The sequence below is a fragment of the Trichechus manatus genome, unplaced genomic scaffold (assembly GCF_000243295.1).
Source record: "Trichechus manatus latirostris isolate Lorelei unplaced genomic scaffold, TriManLat1.0 scaffold00207, whole genome shotgun sequence".
Taxonomy (NCBI): domain Eukaryota; kingdom Metazoa; phylum Chordata; class Mammalia; order Sirenia; family Trichechidae; genus Trichechus; species Trichechus manatus.
The window spans coordinates 425574-437608 of NW_004444143.1; the positions used below are offsets into that span (position 1 = coordinate 425574).

Below are 12035 nucleotides of genomic sequence, written 5' to 3' on the forward strand. Positions count from 1 at the left end.
TCCAAGCCCTTTTTTAGTGGTATCCCATAAGTTTTGGTATATTGTCTCTTCATTTTCATTCATCTCAAAGTATTTTCTAATTTCTCGTATGATTTCTTTTTGACCTATTTAGGAGTGTTGTTTAATTTCCACATATTTATTTCCCACATTTCTTTGTTATTAATTTCTAATTTTTCTCCATTGTGATTGGAGAACATACTTTGTATGATTTCAGTTCTTTTAAACTGATCGGGGCCTGTTTATGGCCTAGCATGTGGTCTGTCCTGGAGAATTTCCATGTGTGCTTGAGAGGAATGTATTCTCCTGTTAGGTGAAATGTTCTACAAATTTTTGTTAGGTTTAGTTGATGTCTTAGTTATCTAGTGCTGCTGTAAGAAAAGTGCCACAAGTGAATAGCTTTAACAAATAGAAATTTATTCTCTCCCAGTTTAGGAGGCTAGAAGTCCAAATTCGGGGTACCAGCTCCAAGGGAAGGCTTTATGTCTCTGTTGGTCCTGGGGGAAGGTCTTTGTCATCACTCTTCCCCTGGTCTAGGAGCTTCTCAGTGCAGTGACCCCAGGTCCAAAGGACACACTCCACTCCCAGCAATTCTTTCTTGGTGGCATGAGGTACCTATCTCTCTGCTCACTTCTCTCTCCTTTTATCTGTTGTAAGATAAAAGGTGATGCAAGCTACACCCCAGGGAAACTCCCCTTACATAGGACCTGAGTAAGGGTGTTACAACCCACCCTAATCCTCTTTAACATAACCTAATCTTGCCTCATTAACCAACCACAGAGATTAAGATTTACAACACATAGAAACATTACATCAGATCACAAAATGGAGGGCAACCACATAATACTGGGAATCATGGCCTAGCCAAGTTGACCCACATTTTTGTGGGACACAATTCAATCCATAACAGTTGGTTTATAGTGTTGCTCAAGTCTTCTGTTTCTTTGTTGATCTTATGCCTAGCTGTCCCTATCCATTATTGAAACTGGGGTATTGAAGTCTGCAATTTGTTGAATTGTCTGTTTCTCACTTTAATATGCTAGTTTTTTCTTCATGTATTTTGGTCCTTTGTTATTAAGTGCATATATGTTTATAATAGTATAGCTTCCTGATGGATTGACCCTCTTATCATTATAAAATATCCTTCTTTATCTCTAGTAACAATTTTTGTCTTAAAGTTTATTTTGTCTGACATTAGTATAGCCACTCTAGCTAATTTTTAGTTTCTCTTTGCATAGTATATCTTTTTCCATCCTTTTACTTTGAACCTATTTGTGTCCTTGAATCTAAAGTGAATCTCTTCTAGATAGCCTGTACTTGAATCATGTCTTGTGTTGATGTTTTTTAATCCATTCTACCAATTTCTGCCATTTCATTAGAGTATAAATGTGGTATAAGGTCTGGAGTCTTTATCAAAGACACTTAAAGTCCAAAGTTTTTTAGTGATTATCTCTCAGGAACCAAGGACAAAGACCAGTTTTTGGGTAAATTTAATGTAAACCCCATAGTACCCTTCACCCAGCTTTCTGAAGTGATGAGATCTTATATAACCTTAGTACATTGTCAACACCAGGAAATTGATGTTGGCACAATAGTAGTAACTACAGACCTTATTCAGATTTTGTTAGTTTTTACATGTACTTGCGTTTTATTTTTGATATCTAGTACTATGAAGGAGCCCTGGTGGTGCAGTGATTACGAACTCAGCTGCTAACCAAAAGGTCAGCAGTTCGAATCCACCAGGTCCTCCTTGGAAACCTTATGTGGCAGTTCTACTCTGTGCTGTAGAGTCGCTATGAGTCGGAATCAACTTGACAGCACACAGCAACAACAAACCCAATTCCAACTCATAGCCACCCTATAGGACAGAATAGTACTGCCCCCTAGAGTTTCCAAGGAGTTGCTGGTAGATCTGAACTGCTGACCTTTTGGTTAGCAGCTGAGCTCTTAACCACTGCACCACCAGGGCTCCACAATGGGTTTAGTACTATGAAATTGTATCATATGTGTAGATTCTTGTAGATTTACCACCAAAATCAAGATACAGAAACCTCGTCATTTAAATTTTTTTTTTTCTGGTAGGTATGTTTTTCTTTATATTATACTTTAATGCAAAGTTAAAGCAGTAAAGCTGTGGTCATCAAACTAATCTTGTAAGATAACTGACACTAAAATCCTACTACAATGAAATGGAAACCATATTTCCTTCTGATTTCCTCAGGTAATGCCCTGCCTTCCATAAGTGGGAAGAAAGAAAGCAAGGCATTTCAGACATTTAAATTTTATGTCCCTCTTTATCCTGTTTGTTGTTGTGTGCCATGAAGTCATTTCTAACTTACAGCGACCCTATATCACAGAGTAAAACTTCCCCACAGGGTTTCCTAGGCTATAATCTCTTTTTTTTCCTAAATTTTATTTAGTTTGTTGTTGTTGAGAATATACACAGCAAAACACATACCAATTCAGAAGTGAATAGTGCTACAGTGAACATTGGTGTACAAGTTTCTGTTTGAGTCTGTACTTTCAGGTCTTTTGACCTGAAAGCCTACGAGTGGAATTGCTGAGTCATATGGTAGTTCTAGAGCCCTGTGGAGCAGTGGTTAAGAGCTATGGCTGGTAACCAAAAGGATGGCAATTTGAATCTACCAGCCACTCCTTGGAAACCCTATGGGGCAGTTCTACTCTGTCCTATAGGGTCGCTATGAGTCAGAATCAACTTGACAGCAGTGGGTTTCTTTTTTTTTTTTTTAATGGTAGTTCTATTTTTAGTTTTTTGAAGAACTGCCACACTGTTTTCCACCACAGCTGTACCATTTTGCATTTCTACCAGCAATGAATAAGGGTTCCAATTTCCCCACATCCTCGCCAACATTTATTTTCTTTTTTTTTTTTTTTAATCTTAGCTGTCTTAGTGGGAGTGAAATGATACCTCATTGTTGTTTTTATTTGCATCTCTGATGGCTAATGACACTGAGCATGTTTTTATATGTTTGGTGGTCATTTGAATGTTTTCTTTGGTGAAACGTCTATTCAAGTCCTTTGCCCATATTATGATTGTGTTGTCTTTTTGTTAAGTTGTCAAAGTTTTATGTATATTTTGGTTATTAGATTCTTGTCGGATATATAGTTTCCAAAGATATTCTCCCAGTCAGTAGCTTGTATTTTCACTTCTTTGCTTAAGTCTTTTGATGAACTGAAGTTTTTAATTTTTATGAGATCCTATTTATTTATTTTGTCTTTTGCTGTTTGTGCTTTTGTTACTGTATTAGATAATCCATTTTTAAAAGCTAGATCTTACAGTGTTGCCCCTGCTTTCATGGTTTTAATTGACACATTTAGGTCCTTAATCCATTTTGAATTTGTTTTTGTGTATGGTGTGAGACATGGATCCTGTTTGCATTTTTCTGCATGTGGAAATCCAGTTTTCCCAGAACCATTTATTGAAGAGACCTTTCTTTCCCCATCAAGTGGACTTTAAATTATTCACTATTTTTAGGTTGTAATTTCTACCTTAGAACTTTCCTTTCTCCTGCAATATAAAAATACCTCCTGGTTTTGTTTTTTTTTTTTGTTTTTTTCTTGTTATCTTACAGATTGGGAGTCCAGAAGCAAGAATTTTTCTCTAAAGGAAGACAGTTATGAAATTGAATCATTCCAACAGGAGATAACAAAAAGACTTACAAGCTCTAACCCTGAGTGTACCAGGTTCAAAGATGACAGAGAAAGCGAATTCCAGTTAGAGAGACAACAGGAGGGACAGTTCAGACAAGCAATAATGACACTTGATAGACTACATCCAAGAATTCATGCTGGAGAGAGATCCTGTGAATGCGGGGAAAGTATAAAAGCTTTCAGGTACCGGTCATGCCCTGTTCAGCATGAAAGAATTCACAATAAGGAAAAAGACTCTGAATATCGAGTATGTGGGAAAACCTTTAGTAGTAGATCAGACTTGATTCAGCATCAGAGAATTTATGATAACAAAAAAAGTAATGGAAATAAGAAATGTACCTTTACTTGTGACTCTGACATTACTCAATCTCAGAAAATTAATACTGATGAGAAACCCCATAAATGTAAAGAATGTGGGAAAGTCTTTAGTTCAAGTTCTCAACTTAGTCAACATCAAAGAATTCATAGTGGTGAGAAACCCTATAAATGTAAGGAATGTGGAAAGGCCTTTCCATCTACCTCACAGCTTAATCTACACCAGAGAATTCATACTGATGAGAAATACTATGAATGTAAGGAATGTGGGAAAGCCTTTAGCCGTCCCTCACACCTTTCTCGACATCAGAGAATTCATACTGGTGAGACACCCCATAAATGCAGGGAATGTGGGAAAGCCTTTCGTTATGACACACAACTTAGTCTTCATCAGATAATTCATACTAATGAGAGACTGTATGAATGTAAGGAATGTGGGAAGGTATATAGTTGTGCTTCACAACTGATTCTGCATCAAAGAATTCATACTGGTGAGAGACCCCATAAGTGTAATGAGTGTGGCAAAGCTTTTCTGTCTGATTCGCATCTCGTTCGCCATCAGAGTGTTCATACTGGTGAGAAACCGTATAAATGCAAGGAATGTGGGAAGTCCTTTCGTCGTGGCTCAGAACTTACTCGACATCAGAGAGCTCACACTGGTGAAAAGCCCTATGAATGTAGGGAATGTGGGATGGCCTTTACTTGTAGCACAGAACTTACTCGACATCAAAAAGTTCATACAAGTGAGAGACCCCATAAATGTAAGGAATGTGGGAAGGCTTTTATTCGAAGATCAGAACTTACTCATCATGAGAGAAGTCATAGTGAGGAAAAACCCTATGAGTGTAAGGAATGTGGGAAAGCCTTTGGCCGTGGCTCAGAACTTAGTCGACACCGGAAAATTCATACTGGTGAGAAACCTTATGAATGTAAGCAATGTGGGAAGTCTTTTATTCGTGGCTCACACCTCAGTCAACATCAAAGAATTCATACAGGACAGAGGGGTGAATGAAGAAATGTGGGAAGGCTCAGAACTTAATTGACATCAGAAAATTCATACTGGTTAAAAAACAAAAGCCCTGTGACTATAAGGAATGTGGGAAAGCATTTGAGGCTAACACCTTATTAAATATCAGAGTTTATACTTGTGGAAACTGAATATCAGAGTTCATACTATGGATGTAAGGCCTGAACGGTCTTTAAGGCCAGCATTTATTTAATGCTTGTTACTAATGAGAAACCATATAAATATTTGGAATAGGGGAAGATTTATTTGTGTCTCAGAATTTATTGGACATCAGAGTTCAACCAGTGAAAAATGGAAAAGCTGAATGGAGAGAAAGTGGGAAGGCTTTTTCTGTAGTTCAGAAAGTTATTGTCAGGAATTTATAATTAAGAGAAGCTTAGGAAGGATTTGAATGTGTTAGAGACATCAGTCATTCAGACTTTTCTCAACACTAGGGACTTCACATTCTGAGAAATCAGAGGATTCATAATAAAGGTGTCACGTATGAGATACCAATTTGCTGTAGCTAACAAGTTATTCATCTGATAATTCATACTTAAGGAAGACTACATTAATGTTAAAAATGCACAACTTAAATCTTAAATATTAGCGTATGCATTCTCTAGAATTCACCTGAATTGAATCAGAGTGGGAAAGGATTTAACCAATATTTTGTCTTTACTCACCCAAACCATTATAACTTGTTTCATAAAGGGCAAATTACTTGACTCTATCTGAATTTTCTCATTTATAAATTAGTACAATCACCATATTTCTTAGCATTGTGAGGATAAAAAAATACACTCGTGTCCCTTAGAACAGTGTCCAGCTCATAATGAAAGTGTTCTGAATGAGAGCTGCTTTTATTATTATCTCCCTTTCTTATTTTCGTGGTTGTTTACTGTTAGAGATGATGAAAGGAAGGTTTTGTGTGTGTAGTGAATGTTAGGTAATAACTTCTGGAGAAAAAACAATAACTGTGAAGCTTCCATTCATAGCTCACTCTTCTGCCTCATCCTAATGTAAAGAAACTCAGTAGAATAAGGGTGGGATACTGTGAGATCAGCTATTAGAAATTCAGAGGGAAGATTTAGATGATTTATTAAAACCTTTCAAATAACAAAAGACGTGCCACAATGTCTGGCCTCTGTTCTAGAGAATTAGAAAATAACAGTGGCTTGGCCAAAATCCATTTCTCCACTAGAAATTGTAAAAGATACCTGTCTAAATAATTCTTATGTTAAAAAGGAAATCAAGGGAAATTACCACTAGGAATGAACGACAAAGAGAACACTACATGTTGAAATTTGTAGGATGTGAACGAAGCTGTACTCTGAGAAAAGTTCTTACTATGTGTAGAGAACAGGGACAGTCAGGGCTAGGATTCATCCTGACTTCACTGTACCTGGTGTCTGCCTGTTTCTAGTAGGTTCCCAGTAAATTTTTGTTGATCAAAGGAATGAGAGAATGAATGAGCTTTCAACTCAATATGTAGAAAAGCTTTAACAAAGGAAATGCAAAGCAAAAAGGTGTTCAGTTCCTGAAATGAAAAGAAATACTACTTGAATGAAAAGAGGGCACCCTAAACCTTGCTAAGTTTGCAAGAAAACACTCAAGCACCATGAATGAGAAGGAGCATGTTACTACAAAAATGGACCAGATTTAAAGAAACCAGGTAGTATTGTGGCAGACACTGCTGGCTGCCTGTCTCTCCATTGGTAATTACCATTTTTCCTTTGCCATGAGAGGCTGCCACCCACCTGAGGTTGTCAGTGCCAGGATCTTGCTCTCCTAGCTTGCTTTGCAGAAGCCACAGAAGAGGTGAGCCCAAGTCTGCAGTTGAGCTTCAGTTTTCTTTCCTAACAAAATGGGAGGAAATTTTCACCTTATAATCAGTATGCATACCTGCCATTCCTAGAACTGTGGTCCTTTTGCAACCAGAGGGATGATGGGATGAGATCGCCAAAGGGCATAGATTGGAATTACTCATGTCTTTGACATTGTTGAGCTGCTGAAACAACTCAGAACTGCCCTGTCCCTGAACTTGTGTGAAATAAACCCCGTGCATGTCTGTTAACAACCAAAAGCACCCCAAATGTTTGTGTTTATACTCAGCTTTTCACAATGTATCTGATTCCTGGAAAACTACCATTAAAAAAAATTATATACAGGCAATCCCCGAGTTATGAATGTCCAATTTACATACAACCCGTAGTTACGAACCAACCCCTGTAAAGCCTATTAAAAGTTTGAGGTACATACAATGGTTCATAATAAATGGGCGCTACTTTCTGCATCAAGACATTATTGTGTTGAAGATGTTTTATTGTATCTAGAAGTGTTTAATGTTTTTATGCATAGAAAGGTACACTGTATACTAAGATAAACATTTGACATTAGGTACAAATAGTACCTAACTTCCAATTTACATACAAAATCGACATACAGACATAGGAAGAGATATCATTCATAACCCAAGGAATGCCTGTATATACACATAAATACATATATATATACATTCAGCTTTAGTAAGATGAGAGCATGTATTCAGCTTTTTACAGTATATCTGAAATCCTAGAAAAGCATTATTAAATATTTTCTTATATATACACATATATTCAGCTTTTTATAGTATATCTAAAATCCTGGAAATGTGGTGTTTTCTTGAATAAAGTAAGAAGCCAGATGCAACTGATTCATCAAAGAGCTGCACCATAAAATTCCTCTAGTACTAGATCATCTCAAAGATAAACTCTTCTGAGTCTTCAAGATACATAGTCACAGCTTTGAGGCTAGCATAACCCTTTTACCAAATTTGGGAAAAGAGCATCCAGAATCAAATCAGCTATAAAAAATAGCCCATTAAACAATGGTCACAGCAAGTCAAATCTAGCAGCCTGTGAAAAGTAGAAAACTATATTTACCAAGAATGTTCATGACCTGCCCCACTGTTAAAGCATGTGTAGATATGGTGTTTGTACATTTGAAACTAGACACTAACCCACCTAAAGTAATAACAGAACTAGTACTGATTATGCATATTCAGCAGCTAAGTAACTGCAGTTGTCCACTAGATCTGACCTGGTCTTCATTCACATTTGAAATAATCACCATCCAGCGGTTTCTGCTTCTGCCCCACGCTATGGAAAGAGCACAGATAAAATAAGTTAAATGTAAACATGTATTATGTGGTAAAATCGGTTACAGCTAGATATTAACCCATTGGAGGGCAATTTATAACAAAAATTCAAGCATTTTTTAAAAGGGGGGAAATGATAAAAATTTATCTGCACTGATATATTTATTTTATAAATGTGATCTTGAAAGTTGTAGGTATTTTTTTAAGAGGGGAAATTGTACCCTTTAGAAGAATTAACCCTGGAAACTAGGCGTGGTCATGGTACTGGTTTCATTACAATCTGTAACATTTTTTGAGTTACAATAAATGTTGAGATGTTACTTTTGTTTTCTGCCCGTGTATACATATTTTTCTTTTCAAGACTTAGAAGTTCTCTTCCAGCATGTTTCACCTAAACCAGGAGAATAATGCAAAGGTAAACCAATCAGGCAAACCCACTCTATCCACACTGGTTCCCTAAAGTGTGTATCCTTCCGTGCTTTTCTCCATACCCAGGTACACGCACATGGTAACTGTGTGTGGTTTAAATGGGGTTGTGTATACACGCTAAGGTCAGCCGCCTTTTCTTGGTATCACACCATGGGTATCCTTCCAGTCAGCACTTACAGATCTCACTATTGTAGACTCTTATGTAATATGGACAAACCATAACAGAGTCAGCCCATTCTACCACTGATGAAGTTTCAGGTTTTCAGTTATTTTTACAAACAATAGTACAATAAATGGTTTTACTGATATATTACATGCTGGTGCTCTTATTTCTATAGGGTGGATGAATTCCTACTAGTTGGACTCCTTACCTGACTATAGTATATTTAAAGTGTAATAGTTAATGCCGTATTTTCTAAAATTCACCATTAATCTCTCCAGGAATGACTATTTCCTGTCAACTGGAACTTTTTTGTCAAGTTTAATAAAGAAAAAAAAATAAGCCCTCAATTTTCATTTTCTTAACTGTCAGGCTGAGCATCTATCCTGCCTACAGGCCATTTGGACTTTTTCTGTGAATTCATATCTATTTTTCTTTGTTGGAGACTTTCTAAAGCAATATGTAGGAGCTTTAAGGAGATTGTTTTTGTCATACACTTTGCAGTTTGTTAGTTTAGTTATATATCTTTTGCCTTTATGGGAAAAGGGGTCAACAAACTTTTTTTTGTAAGAATTTGTTAGGTGCCTTTGAATCGGTTCTGACTCATAGCGACCCTATGTACAACAGAACGAAACACTGCCTGGTCCTGCACCATCCTCACAATCATTGTTATGGTTGAGTCCATTGTTGCAGCCACTGTGTCAGTCTCGTTGAGGGTCTTCCTCTTTTTTGCTGTGAAGGTTAGGATAGTAAATGTTTTATGCTTTATTGGCCATTCGGTGTCTGTCACAGCTACTCAGCTCTGCCATTGGTAGTGTAAAAGCATGTAATATATAAACCAGTGTCTCCCAACCAGGGGCAGTTTTGTCCCCGGTGGGACATTTGGCAATGTCCCAAAGACATTTTTGGTTGTTACAGTAAAGATTGGGTGCTCCTGGTATCTAGTGGGTAGAGGCCATGGCTGCTGCTAAACATCTTACTGTGCACAGTGTAGAGCCCGCAACAAAGAATTATCTGGTCTAGAATGTCATAGTGTTGAGTATGAGAAATTGTGACTGTTCCAACAAAACTTTATGGAAAGAAGCAGCAGGCCAGATTTGGCCTGCAGACTGTAGTTTGCTGACCTCTTCTAGGTTATTCTTTGTGCTGTATGAGACCAAGTTTTCTGGCTTTGTTCCTGAATTGTCTCATCTCAAATATTTTTCTAAATATTCCTCTGTTTTAATGTATCCTTTAAAGTCTTGCCTAAATAAAAGAATGCAGAAAAACAGTAGTGTCTTTGTAACCACCACCTAGTAATTACACATGCTATTTTATCATTTTTTATTAAAGTTTTCTGAAAGAAACCATTTCAGGAAAAGGAATTTTTTTCCCTTCTCCAGTCCTCTTCTCCCTGTGTCTTCAGAGTCAACAACTTAGTGCACTTAGCATCTATAAACCAGCACTTAGATGTACACATGAATGGCACATGGTATTGCTTTGTGGGTTTCTTAAGAAACACAAATGGTGGTAAATCTGTAATTTTCTGTACTGACAATTTGTGATATTAAAACTCTTGAAAAATACTGATCTAATTCTCAACTGCTGTTATATTTTCTGTCTCACTGTCACTTTTTTTTTTACAGTTTATTGATGTCTCTGTTAGAATAGAGAAAAAGTTGCAGACAACAAAATCCATCATTCTGTATATTTTAAGCAGTAGGGGGTTTAATAAAGGATTTTTTGTGATTAAGAATTTTCAGGAGGGCTAAGTGTCATGGATTGAATTGTGTCCCCCCAAAATGTGTATCAGTTTGCCTAGGTCATGATTCCCAGTATTGTGTGATTGTCCATCATTTTGTCATCTGATATGATTTTCCTATGTGTTGTAAATCCTATCTCTGTGATGTTGATGAGATGGTATTAGTGGCAGTTACGTTAATGAGGCAGGACTCAATCTACAAGATTGGATTGTGTCTTGAGCCAGTCTCTTTTGAGATATCAAAGACAGAAGTGAGCAGAGTTACGAGGACCTCATACCACCAAGAAAGTAGAGCCAGGAGAACATATCCTGTGGACCTGGGAGTCCCTGCGCTGAGAAGCTCCTAGAGCAGGGGGAGATTGATGACAGGGACCTTCCCCCAGAGCTGACAGAGAAAGCCTTCCCCTGGAGCTGGCACCCTGAATTAGGACTTCTGGACTCCTACACTGTGAGAGAATATATTTCTGTTTGTTAAAGCCATCCACTTGTTCTGTTATAACAGCACTAGATGACTAAGACCAAGGAAATGGGCTTACCTGCTGCACAATCCAGAAAACGGTAGGGCTCCTGTTGAAGGGGAACTGCCACTGCTGCTGCCACCTAGTGTCCTAGGGCCTGGATGCTGCAACCCCATAGCCACCTCGGAAGCAATCACTCCTGCCACTGGGTCCTATCCCTTCACATGCTGCCACACCCCGTGATGCTCACTTCCTCCACCTCCAAGGTTTGGGTAATGCCTGTGGAACATAGGTTGCACGCCAACCCACAGCTGCAGTGGAGTCTGGCGAAAGTATGTGAATGTTATAATGAGTAACCACGACTTGGGGGATGTGATCATAAGGCAACTTCATTCTTGTATGACATTATTCCATTAAATTTGGTGGGACAGGTACTTTCCCTGACCCTGTATGAGATCAAGGGCCATCTCCTCCTTCCCTGCTTGCCCTGTCCCTGCCCCAACCTTGAGTCTAGTATAGAAAGCAAAATCTTAACTCTTATTTGCAGATGGGGCTTCTCCCCCTCCCTTAGCTCAGGCTGGTGATAGAGGGGAAGATGGCAAATGAGGAAAGACGTGGACGGCTTCTACCTTTTCGGTCTTCTTCACCTCCCAGCCTGTTCTTGTTTCTGATTACTTCGTGAATGGAGCTTAAGGATTGAAGAGGAAAAGAGATTACTTGCATGTTACCATCATGGTAATCTTGCTGCGTGCAGTCTGAACTTGGCTGGACCTCTGCCGAGGCATATTTATGGGTTCTTTGGAGGTCTCAAATATATAAAAGAGATGATTTGTTCTTGGGTCTATTTTGTTAGGAAATCATCATCTTCTAGATATTTTTAAGATAAATTTAATTTAGACTATGTTTAAATTTGCAGAAAAATTGCCATGCTAGTACAGAGAATTCCACATGTCCCACACCCGGGTTCCCCTATTATTATCTTACATTAGTGTGGAGTAAAGAATTTAACTTTACCCAAAGAATTTGGCCTTTATCCTTGATTCCTAAGAGATAACCCTTAAAACCTTGAACTTTCTCTAATGATTGAAGTGTCTGATGAGGACCCAGACCATACCCGA

General features: G+C 38.0%; 1 protein-coding gene across 2 annotated transcripts in view; it reads left to right on the top strand.

Annotated features, from left to right (window-relative positions):
* ZNF568 (zinc finger protein 568) overlaps positions 1–8257 on the top strand; it is a 100947-nt gene extending 92690 nt beyond the window's left edge. The window contains exon 7 of one of the 2 annotated variants that reach the window (XM_023742258.1): positions 4061–8257. In XM_023742258.1, coding sequence (XP_023598026.1) covers positions 4061–4996 — 936 coding nt within the window. In that variant the 3' untranslated portion in view covers positions 4997–8257. Of the gene's footprint in view, positions 1–3590 lie in introns of both variants that reach the window. The other variant, XM_023742257.1, reaches the window with a different exon arrangement.
* Positions 8258–12035: the final 3778 nt, after the last annotated feature.